General features: G+C 37.3%; 1 protein-coding gene across 1 annotated transcript; it reads right to left on the reverse strand.

The window, feature by feature from the left end:
- Positions 1 to 5,560: 5,560 nt before the first annotated feature.
- On the reverse strand, positions 5,561 to 21,264 carry LOC126824492 (DNA damage-regulated autophagy modulator protein 2). The gene is made up of 7 exons (XM_050553725.2): positions 21,197 to 21,264; positions 12,401 to 12,454; positions 10,997 to 11,064; positions 9,517 to 9,662; positions 7,731 to 7,911; positions 7,266 to 7,336; positions 5,561 to 5,773 (listed from the first exon to the last, which is right to left on the reverse strand). The coding sequence occupies exons 1-7, from the start codon at positions 21,220 to 21,222 to the stop codon at positions 5,561 to 5,563; spliced, it is 759 nt and encodes a 252-aa protein (XP_050409682.2). The 5' UTR covers positions 21,223 to 21,264.
- Positions 21,265 to 22,803: the final 1,539 nt, after the last annotated feature.

The following is a 22,803-nucleotide window of genomic DNA, read 5'->3' on the forward strand; positions in this document are numbered from 1 at the left end:
TTGGGTCTTAAATATTGGATATTAGGATTCCACATTTTCACGGTAAGATAACAACATTGATATTGATTAACATGGACCAAAATTGAATTCTTATTTGTGTTTTAAATTTCCAATATTATGGATGATATTGAATAAGAGGTTTAACCCTTTAAAGTCTCCTGACTCAATACGATTGAAATGTTTTGAACGTTTTAATGTTCATCTTTATCAAATAACACCCATAATAGCCCCTGGACATTCTGTTGCAACTGTCTGTTCGTTTCGGATTTCTGGAGCTCTTGAATGACTTCCACTAGTTCTTCGTTCGCTTTGATGAGTTTCCTAGCCTCATTATTGAACGCCATTGACCATAGGCACTGACTGGCGTTGATTCGTTGTTGAATTTCGGTCGACATAAGCATTTTCCTAAGAATTTCCAGCCCCCCTCCTTCGACGATTTTTGTAACATTTTGGCCGACTGCTAATTTGTTCAAAACATCTGCAAGCTCAGCCGCTGTAAAGCCTTCTTTTATTCGATGGTACGTGTCTTTTTCAAGGGAACAATCCAACCACCGAATAATAACGGGGATCGCATTAAATTCATCATCAAGCAGCTGGTTGTCACGGGGGTCTGTTATAAAAGCCAAGGCTGTTAGAGCCAACACCTTAATCGACTCATCGGATGCACATTTAAATCTTATTAATAAGTGGACGAAGTCGAATTTCTGAAACTCGGGTTTATTCACTGGATGACGACTTATATTGGTTATTATTGAGAGAGTTGCCCTGATTATCAAGTGATGATAACCACTTCTCGCTGATGCGCCATTTGGATACAGCTCCAAGTTTTTATACAGTATCTCCAAGATATTATCCTTGGCTAAGTCACAAGCAAATTCGTCACTGGCGTCCGAATAATTCCAAGCTATATCAAGAACGAGTCGACTAGTCGCCCACAGCCATGGGTTCATCAACATGCTACAGTAAGACCCTGGGTGGTATCCGTCCTGCAGCAGACGTTCCAGCATGCTTACAGCACAGTCTGAAAAACAACATTCCGATAAAACATCGCCGATTTCGCTACGATAGCATCGTGTCTTTTCATCGTAATACATTTTCCACAACCGATTTAACTGATAATATCCCGAAACGGGGTCATTTTGACACTTTCTCAGATCGCCTATACAAATTCGCACCTCTTGTAAGAGTTGTCTGCAATCCGCGGACCTCTTAGGAAGCAACGGAAGAAACACATCTTTGTTAGTAGGGCTACTTTCAGTTTGTCCCATTTCGTCGACAGCCAAACCACGGTGATACGCCAGTAGAAATCGTTCACTTGATTTGATATTATGCACTGTCTATGTAGGTCTAGTTTGTCTGTTCCACATTCTCGTCTTATCGGTTCTGTTTTGCATGTCGTGTGGTTCTCCTGTGCTTACTATCCACTCTAAACGCAGACTTGAATGTTGTCTGAAAGTCTCCTCTTCTTAGTTCAACTAAAAGTGTGGAAGCCATCCACTGTAACCTGCAACGCGTACCACACAACAGAAACTCATATTAACTCCGCAATAAGAGGTATGTTGTTCGAGACTACATCTGCTCTTAAACCGAAACCAAAAGTAGACTCGACCCTGTTTTATATTTCCAAGAATTGTTTACCATGCTTGAATAAATATTTATTGTTCTTCGCGTTTCGAAGAAAGCACATAGGTCTATTAAAATGGGTCTGCCTGTCTGTCCGTCCGCCCGCCTGTCCATCGCACATTTTGGGAAACAATAACTCGCCTTCTAATTGAGCTAGAATGTTAAAACTTGGTGTGTTTATTTGGTGAATGCCTATATGGAGCTCAGAGATAAACATTTTATGCTTAGGGTAAGCCGGGGTAAGCAATTTGATTGGTTGATGCTATGGGACAAGGTACCTTTAGTTCTAATTAAGTGAGAGTGATGAAACTTGGTGTGTAATTCCATCACGTCAATACCTTGACTAAGTTCGATAATAAGCATTTTCGGCTCAGGGTAAGGAAATCCCTAAAGCGGTGGACACACTAGCCGAATGATTCGGCCGAATCGTTTGGCCGAATCAATCGGCGTCGAAATTCGCCTAGTGTGTCCACTGTCATTCGGCCGAATGATTTGCCCGTATCAAACAGGTTTGATATATTCGGCCGAATTATATTCGCCTGGTGTGTCCGCTTTGCCGAAGCATTCGGGCGAATGTAGAATTCATTAGCCAATCACCACTCATATAGAGAAGTCACGTGATAGTTTGAAGACATAGTGGCCGCCATGGTTAATCATGTGACGTGAAAGGTGATGCAATCGACTGGTGAATCGGGCGAAGCATTCGGCTAGTGTGTCCACCCATTCGGCCGAAAAAAATTCGGCGCCGATTGATTCGGCCGAATAATTCGACTAATGTGTCCACTGCTTAAGCAATTTGATTTTGATTGGTTGAGAATTTGGAGCTCCACAACTTTGATTCTAAATAGATGATAGTGGTGAAATTTCGTGTACAGTTTCTCAACTAATACCTTAACAAAGATCGGTGCTGAGCATTTTCTGCTTAGGCAAAGTAGCGACTTCAATCTGATTGATCGAAACTTTGGAACATAAAAGAGAGAGAAATGGGGTTTAACGTCCACTCGACACAAACTAGGTCATTTCGAGACTAACATATGGCTTAATTTTATTTCTATAATTCGCTTGCGAATAGGGGTCTTTAGCAGCGGGACCCTACTCCTTGTCACGTACAACCGGGGATTCGAAACCACGCCAATTGACTCAATGGCAGGCCGCATGTTGGAACAAAAACAGCCTCCTTCTAATTGAGGTAATATCTGAATATAGATTCATTTATTTACATTCAAGATTTTGAATCCCCACTCGACCGGACAGTTTTTCCGATTGCCAGGACCACGACGTATATCTACATAGGTCTACCCTTCATCTAATTTCTCTATCCAGCACCACTGACAACGAGCAATCCAGGCTGGAAAATCCCGAGAAAGCTTTCTCTGCCAACACTGGAATTGACTCCGTACCCCTATTTCTAGAACAAGCGCATACTCACTCTGCCAGTAACACTGTGGCCAGTACTAACGATATTTTGAAAATACAACAATAATTAACAGGCGATACATAGTTTTATTCAAAGCAATAGTTTTTCTGATCATAGCTTCGTTTGTAATATCTTTAATCTTGGGGTCTCGGACTGTGGATTCTTAATAATACCCAATTGCAAGACTCAACATGTATATTATAACTTAATCACAGATATTGTATCCGCTTGTAAAGATTTCTATAGCAATTTGTGTACTGCAACAAAAGCAGACGAATTTGTCAGCAGACGACAATAAGTGACCTAGTTACTCATCGAATCACCGACTTAGTGCGACGGTGATATTACCCCCCACGAAACTCTTGTTGCACTCAACTGGGCTAAATCTATTTATTAAGGCCAGCTCAATTTTTGTCAAGTGCGAGGTTGGTTTAAACAGTCTTTATTTCCAGAATATTATACAATATAAAAAACATAAAGAGAGAGAGAGAGAAATGGGGTTTAACATCCACTCGACACAAACTAGGTCATTTCGGGACTAACATGGTTTTATTTTATTTCAATTATTCGCTTGCGCGTAGGGTCTTTAGCAGTGGGAGGAAACTGGAGAAAACCCACGAGGTTGGACAGGCGACCCTACTCCTTGTCACGTACAACCGGGGATTCGAAACCACGCCAGTTGACTCAATGACAGACTTCATGATACAGCGCGCGCACGCTTACCATTCAGCCATCCAACCCCCCAAAAGCATAAAGAATAGGATACAAAACAAGCCAAGAAGGCTTATATTAATTTGTTTCTGGTTTGTGTGTATAATATATGTACAATTTCAAATAATATATGATTAGAATATTTTAGTTATGGCACAAATAAGTAGATAAGTAATTTTGAATAAATAAATAAAAAATTTAAAAAAAAACTACCGGTAGATGAAAAACAAATAAATAAACAAATAAATCCCTCGCCCCAAGGTTGTATTTTACGGAGTAAAACGTTGTGTATGTTTAATATATTTATAAACAGTTTTGGAAATATCGGTGTTGACGTTAGGAGATAGTTCGGCATTACCATAGAATAGGCAAGTAATATTTCTAAAATACATTGGTAGTAAATGAATGGTATTATTGCGCTGGGGTGTGTAGTTTGGACAGTAGAGTAAAAAGTATTCAGTGGTTTCAAGGTCGAAATCACAGTCACATCGAGGATCGTCATATATTTTCATAAGGAACTTGTGGTATCTTAAATCGTTTCCCCTTGTCAGTGATGCAGGACGGAGGGCCTGACAAGGACAGCTGTCTAGTCGTTCGGATGGGACGAAAATCCGAGGTCCCGTGTACATATTGGCGTGCACGTAAAAAATCCCCTGGCAGTTGGAATTCGATATAAGAGTAGGCCGTAGCGCCGCTGCCCGGGCAAAATGTCCCTCATAGCACACTGTATGGCGTATGCCCGTCTTCATTAGCCCAGTTTAGGAGCAGAACAGTAGGACGTTAAACCCCATTTCATTTCATTTCATTTCGTATCTTAAATCAGTTTTGTTATTACGCAGTTTACAATGGATAAATTGGAATTGTCGTTCACCAAAGAAAAACAGTTTAACTTTTGGAAATAAGGTTGGACACAGTTTAGTTTTATAATCAGAGACAGGGGAGGCCTTTTTTATTTCATTATCTAGACTATTCCACGTTTTTATTGTAGAAGGCGAGATTGTAGGTTAGGGTTAGGGTAAGCGTTGTAGGTTTGTATAGTGTCTTTATATAGGTTGGTGTTTAATGATGCTGGGCCTGATCATTGACGCAAAAGTTATTTTCGATAATCCGATATGGTGGAAATCCAAAATGGCGGCCTGTATTGCACCCATTTTGTTTGAACGCTATGTATATATCGCATACATGGCGTGTAATATGTCTTTTTAAGGTGTTCGATGCTGCATAGTATCAATATGCTTCAATTTCATAGAATTCACACAATAACTTCTATAATATATATTTAACTATAAAACAATACTGGTTACATTTCGTTTGACTGTAATACTTTGGTTAGACACAAAGTTGATTTTTTTTTAAAAAAAAAAAACATTTTCACTCTTAATATTTTTTTTTTTTTTTTGGAACATCCCATATACGACATTTTGAAACAATATATATAAAACCTCTTTTTATTGGCTTAGAAAAGATGCGCAAGAAAATCCTCATTCTGAAAAAGCAAAAAAGTGAATTTCGCAAAATATGCCAGATACGACCTTTTGACTCCCCACCGACGACATGTGATAATGGTATCCTGCTCAACGTCGTTGGTTTTCAAGGGTTTTCCAATTTATTAGCGCTAAAGGCCTCTACACACAGGCGAATTATTGAAATAAAATATCTTTCTCTCTCTCTCTCTCTCTCTCTCTCTCTCTCATTGATACAAATTCTGTTCACGAGTGACAAAAACAATCTGAACGCCTAAATGACAGACATCAAATTAAAGAAGTCTGATCAGTACAACGTGAATTTTATCATTAATATTTGGCGCACTCAGTAATTTTCTATTCCATTTATAGTCACTGGGGGTATCTCTTCCGTGGATTTACCCCCTAATTCAAAATTACTCCCAGATTCCAAGAAATTCAATTTCGCTTCTTGAAGTTCAAATTTGTGAAATTCTTTGGCAAATGTTAAGAAATATCCGGTTGCTATAAAGGCTACGACCCATTCCAATAAAGTTGACACCACATGCTCTGTGAAGCCCTGAAAATAAAAATTATAGATTGTGAAATAGTGAAATAATACTGTGCGGGGTCTGTATGTCCTCAAAGTTACAATTTCATATTTTTAAGTTCTATTTTTAAAATGTATTAAAATAAAGCCCTAAAATAGATTGTATCTATAATCAGTCCTACCTTGTTAAAGAATAATCCAATTAATCCTATAATTCACTATTGCCAGTTGAGAAATTGGCAAAAATATCATTTTCAACTTCAAATTCAAACGTTTGAAGATAGCTATTCCATGGCGGGGAATAGGAAAACAAGGGAGGTAATTGGGAGGTAATTGTGTTATTATTTCCGGTGTGAAGATTTTTTAAATGTGAGAAAGATAACCTATGAACGTATAATAGTGAGTTGACAACCTATTTAGCAAAAGACATAGAAATAATTATGTTTTGACTTTCTTAGAAAATATGAAATTGTAACTTTAAGGCGTTCGCCACATATAAATGGAACTTTCACACACAGGTACTTGAAGAGATTCAAATTTCTTACATTATCTTGTCTAGCATATTACAATATATACAAAGTATATCACGCGCCATATTGATTTGATTCGGTGACGACATTTCTTCCTCGATTATCTCACAATACTCACTACATGTAACACTCTTATTCCTTTTTATTGCAGACTAGACTTTATTTAATTCGTATACAACCCCCAGCGTCTGTGCACAATCTTGTTGTCGTCGCACTGCACCAACATGGAGCCATATTCGATTGTCGCCCCGTCACATTTGTTCATGCTAAAATGGAGCTCAATGCCGTTGCCTTGTCCCCCGTCTTCATGACGGATGTTTATCACCACAGCGTGTAAGAAAGGTTTATACCACTTGGCCGGACCCCCCCCCCCCCCACACACACACACACACACACACCCTCACATACACTAAACTTAGGCTGCCTGTCTACAGTTAGCTCCCTTTGAGAATAGGCACTATTAGTTGACCGACATTGTAAGACCTAAATCGACTATTTTAGTCGAAAACACTATGTATACTTCGAGAATTTGGAGCAGTATTCATTCCGAATCCATTCAATACATTGAAAAGGCATATTTGTTCTTTGTGTGTATGACAGATGTGAAACCGAGAACAGCATTACAAAATAGTATACTACTTTTTGGATATGGCGGCCATGTTGTGCAGAGATCTTTTCTCGAAGAATGAAGTAGATGAATCTCTGTGTGCCGAATGGGCTTCAGACTGTAAATCCGACACTGAGTAACTGGGAAATCGCTAAATCTATTTGTTAAAGCCAGCTCAATTTTCGTCAAGGTCGCTGAGATGTAAATAAGGGCAGGGCATGTGACTATTGACGAGATAGTAGGTTAGGGTTAGGGTAAGCATTAGGGCTAGGTCCAGGTGGTTGGAATTAGCGCTATATTTCGTGACCTTTGACCAAACTTAAAGTTGGCCTTATCAAATAGATCTAACCCTGAAAAAATAAAAAAAAACAATGATATTACTTACATTTGATCCGGGTCCCCAATGTTGATCATCCTTTGGTTTCTTACCACTGGCTATCGTAGCAAAAACTAAAACTAAATTGTTGTCAAAGAAAAACAATAATTCATAATGTTTGTCATTTTAAAACCGACTTTGTGAATTAGGGCGTGTATGGTTTCCGAATATCTGAATATGAAATCATTTATTCACATTTAAGATATCGCGTTCCCGTCATTGATAGTTTTTCCGTTTGGCAGGACCACAACTTATCTATCTACCCTTCATCGAAATCCAACGTCTGCACTGGACCTCGATATTTCGTGCCACACGGACGACAAGATCATTTTGTCTTGTCCGGCTCTCTGGGCAACACGAAAAACTTTCTCGGCCATCATCGGTATCCCCCGCCAACGTTATATCACTTTGTCACCGCGACTCTCGACAGTAGTTATGATAATTTGAAAATACAACAATAACAGGCAAGGATACAGACTATGATTCCAAGAGTATTTAATACGGTTAAAAACAACCGCAGTCTGGTATAATTGTGACTATGTCCTGGTAGTAGACTCGTTCTATAAGAAATAATTGTTTGCACCCACATGTACACACAGCCTACCATGAAGGCTAGAAACGCCCCGACTAAATGAACTGCAAGCACATTTGTTTCCTGAAACAGAAGAAAAACAAAACTTGAAAAAACAAAGCAAAAGAAGACTTGTTTTCTTCAAGACTTTCATTTTAAAATTATTATTTATTTTTTTAACATATTTTATTTTATTTCGGACTATCAAGATATTTACTCAACAGAATATTACCATATATACAGATATATTTAATGATGCTGACGTTTCTTCCTATAATAGTTCAAAAATAGATAAGGAAAATGAGTATATTAAAAAATTCCTTCAAATTATTTTATTTTGAGCGACTTTATCATTGTTTGAAGTTTTACAAGATGTGATATAGATTGTTTATTATCGTAACAACGGTACTTGTTATTCGAGACTTAACCCCAATTCGCCATTTTTAAATTAAATCATTTAATGCAGATCATGTTTTAATCCGTTTAAATCTGTGCCATCCAATAATCTAGAGAATTGAATATAGGCCGTGTCAGGTAGACTAAATAAGAAATAATAATTCATATAACGTTTATAACGTTTGAAGACACAATAAAGACCTGCAATAGGCAGAATTAGCTCTTATATAATTAAATTAAATTAAATCAATGAATGCAGACCATGTTTTAATCCGTTTAAATCTGTGCCATCCAATAATCTAGAGAGTTGATTATAGGCCGTGTCATGTGAATAAATGTCTAAATAATTATTTATATAAGGTTTGAAGCAACAATAAAGACCTGCAACATGCAGATTTGGCTCTGTTATTATGTATACACTCGTACAAACTACAAATATAACTGTATTTATTGTGTTTTAACGTTAAATTATTTGAAATTCTCATTCTATGACATGTATGTTCCTAAGGCGGTCAATTACACTGCCAATCAGTCAAGACTCACACATATGACTAAAACGAGAACCCAAGTTTGATCACTTGAATCAGTTACTCAGTATTTTATTACAATTCTCAATACCTGGCAGTTGATCAGAGGAGGTATCCAAGCAACCCTCCCTCAACTCAGTGTCCAAATGATGAAAAAAATTAAATTTTAGTGGATATCACAATATACCTCAGAATGCCTCGTGGTAAAAACAAAATGCCACATTTGTCTGGAGTTCCAAAACGTATTTCTTTTTTAAATTGCCATGTTTTTGGAACGAGGTATTTTGACCAGAACGAGGCTGTTCACAAGGTTGCATACATGATTTTTCAAAAGGGTTGGAGGTGGGGTTCAGCCAAACCAAAGTTTCGTCGAGCGTATCGAGGACAGCATAACATTATTTGGTGACACTTTCAAGCGATTATGCAGAGAGAAAAAACACAAGGCAAAGACAACTAGAAATGACATTCGTTGCAATTCCTTACCGCAGTTCAGAGTTTCTGAAAAGCACAAAATTCTGATTTTGATCGAGGGTGTCTGGTTCTCAAACTCAACCTGCGTATACGCTATTTATTATATGGGTGTGATGATGAATAATACACTATGGGATCAGTCAATGTAAACATTTTAGTTGTTAGCGAATTGCATTGATTGTTGATCGGGCGCTATCTGGTAAAGTTATTTAGGGTCATTATTCTGGCACAGCTACCGTATTTTTCGGGCAAAAATGATACTCACCCCTCCTCTTATGGGGAGAATGTGTATTACCTGAAAGTTTGCGACAAGGTAAATGCCTAGAGCAGCTGACCAACCAATAAATAAACCAACTTTATTCGTTATAAGTAAAGCATTCCTATTACTGTCGGTATAATATATAGATACTTGTCGATATCTAAGATGGACGACTTTAGCACCTGAAAAAAAAAACAATCTCTCGTCAAACAACACTTCAATCCTCCTCCAATGTCTATAATCTGGTAAACGATAGATTTAGTTTTATAGTCACGTACGTAAATCGATGTGTGATTTTGTCGGGACAGCGCCATTTCCATACCTTTCTCCTAATTCAAACAGTTATCTTTCACTCGCACATCTGTCCCATCCGAACAACTGGGCCGACTATAGGCGTATTTAGCGATGGAAAGAGTGGGTCTGGTGGGGCCCAGAGCTGAATTCTCTCCCTCAAATCAGTAATAAAATATGTTTGGGGTTTTTTCTGGCAAAATTAACCAAAATTTGTGGCACATACCATTCAATAATTCGAGCAAATGTTCGCGACCTTTTGGGAGCCTGTACGCCTACAGGACTCCGGTGCCAGTTGGGAAATTAATACAATGTAAAGCCCAATACCATTACAAAGCCCACTGCCTAAACTTGGGCATTTGTATATTCAATAGATTCGTCTGTACTAAAATGTATCACTTATATGCTTAGATAACAAATCTCATCTCTCAACCCTCCGTGTTTCGAGATAAGAGATGGTGCTATATTATAGTTCCACGTAGCAAAGCCCAACGCAAATCACATTGACAATATTTTTCATCAAAACAACGATTGATTATTGTTATTTATAATACTTCTGCCACATGCAACTACAGTTCAACATATAATCCTACCTGAATAGGGTATTAATCATCGTATTTAAAATCGAGGCGTTAAGCTGTTACAAGGAACACCATTTTTAAACGGGAGATGTATGGCGGTGTATGTCAGATAAAAGCAACGCTTCATTAATTTAAACGCGAATATTTGGAGTTAGGCGACAGTTGTGCCACTACATTGGCCTCTGTAAGTTTAATTATTCATAATAGTATAAACTTATCTTATTTTTAAGATGTACATGCGTTAATAACGAAATTGAGTTTGCCACTTGGAACTAAGGGCACCGAATCGTAGCTAAAAAGAAGCACATCAGTATAATATCTCAACGTTTTTAGCTACGTTCTCGTAGCCGCAGTCTTAGGCGCGATTTCCATAGCCTCCATCGCATCAAAATTTATTTTCAAAAGAATGAAATCTCACAGGTGTGGGAGCCACAGTTGCGTGCACGTAAAAGAATCCTTGGTAGGTGGAATTTGATGACGAGCAAATAGAGTCGCCGCTGTCTGAGCAAAATGTCACCCATCTCCGTCTTCATCAGTCTAGCTGGTGGTTATTGCTCCGTTAAGTCCCAAAATAATATTAACTGTCCTTCTAACTGGTCTATAGTAAATACTTACAAATTAACTGGTCTATAGTAAATACTTACAAATTAATGCATAAATACCCAGTAGAAAACCAAAAACACAACTTTCAGGCGGCCTCGTACCTGTATCACTGATATACAAAAATAACATACTTTACACGTATAATTACAAAACACCAAACAAACACAAATTTGGAGAATCGGACAGGACTAAATATAAAATCATAAAGCTATGGTGTCCAGTGATTATGGTGCTGCTCAGTACAAAACAAGAGGTCCGGGGTTCCATCCCAGTTTTGCAGTTGATGGTTCCTCGTGATTTGCCAGTCCGATCTTCCCACTGATTGTAAGTGGTACAGAGGACGGACTGCTTGACAAGGAAAAGCTGATAGCTGTTCGAAGGGTACGAGAAACAGGGGTCCACACGTGTACTTGGACGTAAAATAACTTTTTATAATTTTAATTCGGCGAAGGGTGGACAGACACCCCTTCGCCCGGGAGTAGGGGAGCCACGGTGACTCAGTGGATAAGAGGTTGGCTCGCTAACCTGCAAAAACCGTGTTCGATCCCGGTGTTGGTCAAGAAAGTTCATCGAAATTTTCCGTCTTGGTTCCTCCTTGTCAGTGAGGCAGGACCCAGGGCTTGGCAAGAAACAAAGTATAGTCGTCCCTTGTACACATTGGCGTGCACGTTAAAGATCCCTTGGCAAAGTTTCCATCAAAGTACACTGTATGGCGTATGTCAGTCTTCATTTCTCCAGTCGGAGCAGAACAGGAGTAGGACGTTAAACCCTATTTCATTTTATTTGTCCCGGAGTATTGCATGACGTATGTCCGTCTTCAATAGCTCGATTGGTACACAACAATAAGAAGTTAAACAACATTTCATGCCCTTACCAACCAACATCGTACAGGGTAAACATATCTCAGTTAATCACAACGTTAGAGCCTGTATATTTTACGATGATTTCTAGCAAGGGTGTTTTTACTGACAAACAAATTACTTAGACAAGTTAAAAAACACATTTATGATCTTCATTGGGAAGCTGTTAATAATGATAAAACAGTTATGTCTTCTACAATCAGATCTTATTTCGTTTCGTTTTTTTTTTATAGTTCGTTTTACTTGTCTTCACTACACTAAGATCTGGAAGAGTTGTTATAACAGGCGTTCTAGTTGATGTGAGGAATTAGTCAATGAAACGGTCTGTTACGACAAGGTAAACCCCTAGAAACGTCAGCTCTGATTGATTAATCAATGGCTTACGTCATAGGGTCAAAAGCCGGTCGTATGACCCCTGACTTGACCTTCCAGTACAACTGGTCACATCTTCATGTAGTGTAGGCCATCGAAAGTATAAAAAAACGAAACGAAATATATATCTGTATTTTAATCAGTTGTGTCTTCTATAGTTACATGACGCTGGAGATTTTCTTTTCTAAAAATAGACAAATTATGTTTCTTTACCTGATATATGGAAACCATGCGTTGACATGACCCAACAGAACCGCCATTGTATAACTGAAATAAAATAAAATGGGTCGCATTATTTACGTATAAGAAATTGCCGCTTTGGGCACGGGTCAGGGGAAACCCACGAGGTTAGGGTTGATATACTACCGCCACTAAGCATCTGGAACAAGTTTAAACCAGCGGCTGCCAGGCAGGATACGCCCACATTTTCGAGAGATGGATAGAAAACAAGCTAAAACGAAAGTGATTTTTCCTACAATCAAGGGCCATAATTCAGGAAATTACAATTCGATATGCGCAAATATCGAAAGGAACCAAGATCTTTGAGTTATAAACTTACATTTCAAGTTTTCAACAAAATCGGATAAAAATTGTGACCTCTATAGGGTCCGCAGCCTTGATATATCATATTTTTACGCAATTTGAGAACGAGGGGCGGCCATTTTGTCTGTCAGTTTTGGGCCGATTTTCACGAAATTTGAACTCAGTCGTCCTTAGGGTATAACGGTGATACAATAATACGTTTCTTTAAATCGGATAAAAATTATGACCTCTATAGGGTCGACAAGCTAAAAAAATTATGACCTCTATAGGGTCGACAAGCTAAAAACGCGATTTTTCGTACAATCAGGGGTCATAATTCAATAGTTACGGTCCGATATGCGCGAATATCGAAAGGAACCAAGATCTTTGGGTTATAAACTTACATTTCAAGTTTCAACAAAATCGGATAAAAATTGTAACCTCTGATATACCATATTTTTACGCTATTTGAGAACAAAGGGCGGCCATTTTATCTGTCAGTTTTTGGCCGATTTTCACGAAATTCGAACTCAGTCGTCCTTAGGGTGTAACGGTGATATAATAATATGATTTTTTAAATCGGATAATAATTATGACCTCTATAGGGTCCACAAGCTAAAAACGTGATTTTTCGTACAATCAGGGGTCATAATTCATATGCGCGAATATCGAAAGGAACCGAGATCTTTGGGTTATAAAATTACATTTCAAGTTTCAACAAAATCGGATAAAAATTGTGACCTCTATAGGGTCCACAACCTTGATATACCATATTTTTACGCTATTTGAGAACGAACGGCGGCCATTTTGTCTGTCAGTTTTGGGCCGATTTTCACGAAATTCGAACTCAGCCGTCCTTATGGTGTAACGGTGATATATTAACACGGTTTTTTAAATCGGATAAAAATTATGACCTCTATAATAATAATAATAATAATAATAATAAAAACTTTATTTAATGAGGCAACGTATTTAGTTTGCAAAAAGAAAAAACTAATCTTCCATAGGTCCCTCCTAAACTACAAAGACATATCGATGGCTTAGAGCACAACTGTACTATGTCCATTTTTGGTGAAAATAAGATTTTTAGATATTAAAAATCCTTATTCCAGGGCGCTTGTTGTGTAAAAAGATACAAGTCCCCTGACAATTTAAAGCTATCGAAAAGGCACAATAACCATAAGTGTTATGTACTACCCACATATTTCTTTAGAGCACACATAGTCCATGTCCGGACATAAGTCTTTTGTGCATTTATTCTGGCAAAAAAGTGCGGACATAAGTCATTTGTACATCAATTTGAACAAAAAAGTACAGACATAAGTCATTTGTTGTGCACTACCCACATATTTCTTTAGAACACACATAGTCCATGTCCGGACATAAGTCTTTCGTGCAATTATTCTGACAAAAAAGTACGGACATAAGTCATTGTGGATCACATTTATCCAAAAATCAGCTGTATGCTGTGCTTAAGTTGAAGTGCGTCTCTATCAGCCTATTTGAATTGATTCAAGCAATAATCTTTCCTGAAACCCATATACATCCACTGATAACTTACTTTTTTATAGCTTATTGAAATCTTAAAATACGTTTTTTTCTCAAACCTTAAAAATGGACATAGTACAGGTGTGTTCCAAGCCATCGATATATACATGTAATATCAGGATAAATTTAAAATCATTAGAAATGCAATAGCATTTTAAAGTGGGAAGTTTGATAAGTCACTCCCAAACTACAAAACATATACATTATACAAGTAGAATATAGGAAGAACACTATAATTACACACAAAATAAAATAGAATGCAGTTGCAAGTTAAAAATAATAAGTATGTCATCAGTTGAATATTATGGTTCCTTCAGTGTGCAAAATAAATGAGTTTTCAGTTTAATCTTAAAATTTTCAACATTTTTACACATCTTTATATCAAAAGGCAGATTGTTCCATAAAAGACATGCAGAATAATGAAAAGTACGTTTCATGGATTCCGTTTTGCATTTTTGAAGAAAAAGAGATTTACTGGTCTGTGAACGGAGCAAGATATCCGTTTTGGAAACAAGAGATTTTTCAATAAAATGGAAATTTAGATAAAGTGGAGTATTAAATGTAATAATTTTGAATGATAAGACAATTTTATTGTAAAGAATCCTCTGTGTAAGGGTAATCCAACCGAGTTTAGTAAATAAAGAGGTGGACGGAGTTTCAATCGGTGCATCAAGAATAGCTCTTGCTGCCCTCTTTTGTAATTTTAAAAGAATGTCTAATCTACTTTTGGTAGCATTTCCCCAAATAATAGAGCAATAATCAAATATTGGTAGTATGTAACTGTTATAAAACAGTAAATGATCTTTTATCTTATTTAGGAGAAATATTTTTGATGCAAGTTTTTTAGACGTATCTGCTATCTGTGCTTCCCAATTAAGGTCTTGGTCAATTTGAATTCCAAGTAATTTTGCGGTAGTAACCGTCTCAATTTTCTCACCATGGAGTGATAAAGTTAGGTTTTTCTGATTTCTTTTGTGTTTTGTTGAAATCAGCATTGATTTTGTTTTCGAAGGATTGATTACCATCCCATTGTTTTCACACCATTTAGCAACCAAATAGAGATCATTTTGGAGATTTTTGGCGATGGATAAAATATCTTTGTGTGAACAATGCAGGGTACTGTCATCAGCAAACAAATCTATCTGACTTGATTCAATATTGAGTGGGAGATCATTTATAAAAATTAGGAATAGGAGAGGACCCAGGATCGAACCTTGTGGAACCCCGCATTTGACTGTAGTAATTGAGGAGGTAATTGATCCTAAACATACTTTTTGCTTCCGTGAGTCAAGATATGATTCAATCAAAATTTGTGAATTATTATCAAATCGATAAAGATGTAGTTTTTCAATAATAAGCTTATGATCAATGAGATCAAATGCTTTGCTAAAATCAAGATACACTATACCACTCATCGCACCATTATCGATAGCATCAAGCCAATTATCTGTCATTCGGATCAGTGCAGTAGCACATGAATGATTTGATCTAAATCCAGATTGGTAAGCATAAAGAACATTGAAGGTTTCCAAATAAGTTTGAATTTGAGTGCTCAAGTGCCTTTCGAATATTTTTGAAATTGTGGGGAGAATTGAGATTGGCCTATAATTGTTCGGATCATCTTTAGCTCCCTTCTTATGTATAGGAATAATTTTAGCCAGTTTAAGGGCACTGGGGAACATGTTTTGAGAAATACAAAGATTAATGATATATGTCAAACTACTACAAATTGTATACGCAGACAATTTTAAAATTTTGGGTCCAATACCATCACACCCAATGGCTTTGTTACTATTTAAACTCAATAAATGTTTTAATACCTCTGTGGTAGTAATACAATTAATAGAAAAGTTGTTATTTGGGGGAATCTTATCATTTACGTAATCTGATATCTTTCGTTTGCACTCTTGAGAAAGTGGTGTATAGGGGGGCTTAATGTCATCAGTTAAATTAGTGAAGTAATCATTCATCACATTAGCAATAGCATTTAGATCATTAACTGTTGTTTTTCCATATTTAATACTATTGGGATAAGGGCAATTATTGGGTTTATTCTGTATGTCACGAAAATATCTCCATATGTTTTTAGATTGCTCTTCATTTTCGATAGAGTCCTTGATCAAGTTTTTTTTGGCTTTATTAATGAGATTTTTGGTTTTATTTCTCCATATTCTATAGTCGTCACACCTCTTGGAGGCTTTAAAGAAGTCCCTGAACTTTCGGGCTTTATTTATTTCCTCATTAAACCACTTCGGTTGATAGTATCTTTTTACTCTTTTTCGCTTTTGCGGAGCATGGCAGTCTAAAACACCTATAAAAAGGTCATACCAAGTATCAAGGGCAGAATTTGGGTCATCAATTGACTCGACTAGTTCAAATGGAATTTTAGCAAGATCATTAATAAAATTAGAATCATCAAAGTTTTTGTAATTTCTGTATAGAATTTCCAAGTGGTTGTGTTTTGTGATTTTTCTCTTGCAGTTTCCAATGATAAAAATAATCGGAAAATGGTCACTAATACCATATTGAGGAACTTTAATTTCAACAATATTATCCGGTGTGTTTGTATATAGATGGTCAATGACAGTAGAAGAATTTTTAAAACAGCGTGTAGGGGCAGTAATTAATTGATGTAATCCCTGCATATTGATTATGTTTTCCCATCGTTTTGGAACAGTAGTTGAATAATCTATATTAAAATCTCCTATTACATAAATAGATTGACCAGTATTTATGGAATTTAAACTAGTTTCAAAATCATCAAACCAACCTGTACACGAAGAAGGTGGTCTATATACAAGACATAATAAAAATGATTTTTCATATTCTGGATGGAGTTCAATCCAAATGGATTCGATATTTTGATGTTCATAATCAAGTTTTCTTGAATATTTTAGATCTGAATTTACATATAAGATAAGGCCTCCGCCACTTTTGCTCAGTCGATCTTTTCTGATCAGATCATAACCAAAGATATTAATAAATTTATCGTCAATTTCAGAATGTAAAAACGTTTCAGAAAAGCCCATGACATTAAAATTTTCATTATCTTGCAAAATTAAATCCCTTACTTCATCAATTTTACCGAAAAGTCTATTTATATTTAAATGACCTATTTTAAAACCTTTACGTTTGGTTGAAAATAAAGTGGAAACAGAGGGATAATTGATGGATTGTAATGAATCGAGGGTTACATCAGAGTCAATAAACTGACTGCTGAGGTCGCCTTTATGCATCGTTGGATCATTACTTTTATGATCTTCAAAAATCAGACTATTATTATCAGTACCAACAGGATTATCGAAGGAAGTTTCAGTATCATTAGTTGTGCTATTACTTGAAAGAGTTACATTAGTGAAACAGTGGAAGTTATCAATCAATGGTTCAATAGAATAATCAAAAATATTAGTGGTGTTGGTCATATATTGCATAAAATTATTATAATCAATTAAATCAGAATCATACGTAGATTTTCCGGCTTCAAAAACATTGCCTTTATCCTAGTACCTATCTGTACAATATTGCCTATGAAATGCTTTACAATAATTCGCTTTATGACCCTCAATATTACACCGGTAACATGTAACCTTGGTACCAATTTTACACGTGTCTTTTGTATGACCCGAAATACCACAGAAGAAACAGGGTTTAATGAAACTATTGTTAATGTCTAGTCTTTCCTTGATAATGTCTACATATTCTTCATAAATATGTAGTAGTGCAGATGTACCTCTGTCAGACAAGTGAATATTGTCTTTCCAAATATGTCTGTAGTCAGATTTTATTGAATCAAACACTCGAATTAGATTTACTGCCTTTTGAACACAAAACTCACGAAGGACATTGTTATAAAATTGAATGTTATGATCGATATTTTGTCCTGCCTGGTCATGTCTTGGTGTAGCCTCACAGATGAAAATATGTGCATTTGGCCTTTTCTTTCTAATAGTGTCCACTGTTCTTTTCAGGTCATATGTAATATCAGATAAGGACCGTAGCTCTGATACGTCATTCCCTCCAGCCTGAATGATAATTTTGTCATACATGCTGAGATCCATGCGCTGTAGATTTTTGACAATGTTGAAAATCTTGGCACCATTAATTGACAGCACTTTAACATTTGATTTTAGCCCATTTAATTTAACTCTTTGTAAAATGGAACTGCCGATAAGAAGAATGTTTTTCTGGGATTGGGTTTCATTTGACAATTTATCTCCAATTACAATCGGTGGTTCTTTGGGTTTACTGGTGTCAATGACCTTTAGTCCATCCTGTCTCTCTTCAGTTAAGGTTCTAGTTGTTAGTGGCGTATCTGTACTGGCACGTGTCTTTGATGTTGATGGGGTCGTGTGGGTGGTAGTTTCTGTTGTAACATTCTTATCATCGTGGGAATGGAGATTTATAATGGATACATTGTTGTCTGAAGTATTATCTCTTGTACTAATCGGTTTGTCGTCACTAGTATTTTGTTGTTGATTTACTGCTGGTGTCTCATTTGATATGATTTTGATAGTGTCTGTGTTGATTTCCTGACTGGTTAGCATTACCGGGTCTGTTTGAGTTGCACTACAAGACAAAAAACGCGTTTTTGCGTAAAACCAGGGGCCATAATTCATGAAGTTACAATCCGATATGCGCGAATATCGAAAGGAACCAAGATCTTTGTGTTATAAACTTACATATCAAGTTTCAACAAAATCGGATAAAAATTGTGACCTCTATAGGGTCCACAACCTTGATATACCATATTTTTACGCTATTTGAGAACGAACGGCGGCCATTTTGTTTGTCAGTTTTGGGCCGATTTTCACGAAATTCGATCTCAGCCGTCCTTAGGGTGTAACGGTGATATATTAACACGGTTTTTTAAATCGGATAAAAATTATAATCTCTATAGGGTCCACAAGCCAAAAAACGCGTTTTTGCGTACAATCAGGGGCCATAATTCATGAAGTTACGGTCCGATATGCGCGAATATCGAAGGAATCAAGATCTTTGTGTTATAAACTTACATTTCAAGTTTCAACAAAATCGGATAAAAATTGTGACCTCTATAGGGTCCACAACCTTGATATACCATATTTTTACGCTATTTGAGAACGAACGGCGGCCATTTTGTCTGTCAGTTTTGGGCCGATTTTCACGAAATTCCAACTCAACCGTCCTTATGGTGTAACGGTGATATATTAACACGGTTTTTTTAAATCGGATAAAAATTATAATAATACGGTTTTTTTAAATCGGATAAAAATTATGACCTCTATAGGGCCCACAAACCAAAAAACGCGTTTTTACGTACAATCAGGGGCCATAATTCAGGAAGTTACGGTCCGATATGCGCGAACCGAGATCTTTGGGTTATAAACTTACATTTCAAGTTTCAACAAAATCGGATAAAAATTATGACCTCTACAGTGTTCACAAGCCAAAAACGTGATTTTTCGTACAATCAGGGGCCATAATCCATGAAGTTACGGTGCGATAGATGCCAATATCGAAAGGAACCGAGATCTTAGGGTGATTAACCTATATTTGAAGTTTCATTGAAATCGGATAAAAATTGTGACCTGTGGACGGACGGACGGACAGGGGCGACGACAATATACGTCCACATGAAAATGTGGGCGTATAAAAACATCTTGGAATAAAGTTAACGTCATGTTTTAATACAAAAATTAAAGATTTAAGCTACGCTTTTAATAAGCGGCACTATGTTGTCTCGCAGAAGCTCCACAGGGGCGCACAGCAGGGGTTGAAACAACGACCGTAAGCTAGAGGTGACCGGTCAGCTATAAACCCATAGGCCATCCAAATCTCCCGAGAAAAGTGGGACCCCATTTTATATTAGTACGCAAGAATCGGTCAGGAGTTAATGAGTACCAGCGTGTCAGCTTGTTTATACAATTCAACGTATATAGGTGTGGAGCACTATACACAGGGCCCTTGAGAGGAAAACATTGTGCTGGGGCGAGACCTACCCCACCCCACCCCCTGCCTTCCTTTCCAACACAGTCATATATAGATGACTATAACAATACAACTTTTGTTCATACTTATTTAAGTTTCAAAGAAACAATAAAAAAAACTCACGCATAATTACCCATTTCAATTCATGGGCCCATAGACGCTTATGGACCCTAAATTATTAACATATAAAGACCAGAATCAACTCTCGATGCCATCTTATGTATTCGATTTTCACTGAATTTGCATCCGATCTGCTGTTCAAGCTCACTGATGATTAAACTCAAAAGTGGATAATCGAGACTGACTTTAGTAATGATGATCGAGGCTAGGCCTAAAATTCAATCGCTAAAATCTCGGTTCAGAGTGGAGCAATTTGACTGAAATTTTCAGCATATTCCCTTTACATTATTTAGTTTTTAACTATTACAGTGAGAACAGCCAGCTCTTTATCTAATCTTCCATAATGTCCCTTTAATAAAAACTACAGAATCCTAATCAAAACGGGGGAGTTGGGTGGCTGAATGGTTAGCACGTGCGCGCTGTGCCATAAAGTCTGTCATTGAGTCAACTGACGTGGTTTCGATTCTCCGGTTGTACGTGACAAGGAGTAGGGTCGCCTGTCCAACCTCGTGGGTTTTCTCCGGGTCCTCCGGTTTCCTCCCACTGCTAACGACCCCTACACGCAAACGAATTATGGAAATAATAAAATTGAACAATATGTTAGTCCCGAAATGACCTAGTTTGTGTCGAGTGGACGTTAAACTCTCTCTCTCTCTCTCTCTCTCTCTCTCTCTCTCTCTCCCCCTAATCAAAACGCCGTTACGAGTAAACAGTTATTATACTCCATAGAACCGAGACCTGAGTATTTCGAAGGTAAACGTCATTGAATAAATTTAACCTTGGTAAATTGTTATCTTTACTTATGTTACCAGTAATAACATTAAATACATAAAATATTTTAAAAATACTTACGATATAATACAAGTCAATGGAAACATGATAGTCAAGGCGATAACGATAAAATGACCTCGATATGTCACCATTTTGTATGATTTGGTGTTGTATTGGATTTAATACAAAGTTAACAAATAAATAATAAATGCAGAGATAAAAATACACGTTTGGTTTTAAATCACATTATTTGTTCACGACTGCTACTCTTCCTTTATGATTCCTTTCTTTCAAATACTCCTGGTCTATATTATTTGTGTCCAAAATCAGTATTTAAACACTACAATATGTATTTGGTTCGCGTGTCATAAACTTCTTCAGTACTGTTAAAATATAACCACACAGAGAATTATTCACAAAATGAAGGTGGGACATTTATCAAAAATAAAATGTCTATTGAACATATAGCAAGTCACGAGCTATGGCCTAATCAATAAATGAGTTACAGTGTAAGAGTGGGAAGGGGTGCGGGGAGCACAAGCCCCCCTAATCTGATGGGGGTTGTGTGGGTGTGTGTATGTGTGTGTGTGGATTTTTTTAAACGCGATATTGAACAAATGACTAACAGGTTTACGGCCACAAATTCAAGGTGAATGTGTTTCACCGTTCATTAAGGGCAAGAATTTTCAAAGGCCTATGACTCGTGAGACTGTGTTTTAAATGTGATGATAGTTCACATTGATATGTTTTATTGGATCTTCGCAATGGCAGTCAACAAAATCGCTCTATTTTAATTATTTCTGTTGGTTGTGTAATAGTTTTACAAAAAGACGTGCAGAAACTATTGAAAAGGGTTAGTCGAGGGTTCGTGCCCCCGCCCCTTTACCCACCCACCACACACACGTAAGAAAACCCCGGCGCCGCCAATGTCATATATAGTCTTTAATATTAACCCCGGGAGATAGCTATCACACTTAGCAACAATCAGTACCTTGGACGTATTAGCGTGATAAAACACAAAGATAACGACGAGTTATCAACCCTTTGTAAATTCCATTTCATGGCATGACGAATCATTAAACGTTAGAATATGTTGCAATGTGTGTTACATTAGATTATTTATTTTTATCAGTAAATAAACCTTTAGATAAACGTTTATATAAATACCGGTACTGACTTATCTCCCCTTACGAAAGCGGTCTAATAAAATTGGTAGGAAATCGAACAGAACATACTAGGTCATTTCGGGACTAACATAGCCTATGGTTCAATTATTTCAATAATTCGCTTGCGCTTCTGGGTCTTTGGCAGTGGGATTAAACCGGAGGACCGGGGCAAAACACACGAAGTTGGACAGGCGATCCCACTCCTTGTCACGTACAACCGGGGAATCGAAACCACGCCAGCTGACTCAATGACAGACCTTATGATACAGCACACACGTGCTAATTCGACCACCTACCCCCCCCCCTCCACCACCACCAGCCCCGCATGCATACGCCATTCTATGTGCTATGAGAGAACGTTATGTGTCGCGCCCGGGACAACTGTCGTCTCATCGCCAACTATCTTCCGCCATGTAGAGTGCTATGATAGACAAACAGCGGTGCCACGGTCTACTGTTATTTCGCATTCCAACTGTCAAGGAGTCTCTCAAGTGCGCGCCAACGTGTAGGCCTACACGGGAC

Source organism: Patella vulgata, chromosome 6, assembly GCF_932274485.2.
Source record: "Patella vulgata chromosome 6, xgPatVulg1.2, whole genome shotgun sequence".
In the NCBI taxonomy this organism is placed as follows: Eukaryota; Metazoa; Mollusca; class Gastropoda; family Patellidae; genus Patella; species Patella vulgata.

Bases quoted from the DNA above. Each gene is read 5' to 3' on its own strand.
- LOC126824492 (XM_050553725.2), bottom strand. From the start codon at position 21,222: ATGTTTCCATTGACTTGTATTATATC. The intron at 12,455-21,196 runs GTAAGTATTTTT...ATTTTATTTCAG, and splicing joins CCATTGACTTGTATTATATC to TTATACAATGGCGGTTCTGT. The intron at 7,337-7,730 runs GTATCCTTGCCT...ACAACAATTTAG, and splicing joins TACTCTTGGAATCATAGTCT to TTTTAGTTTTTGCTACGATA.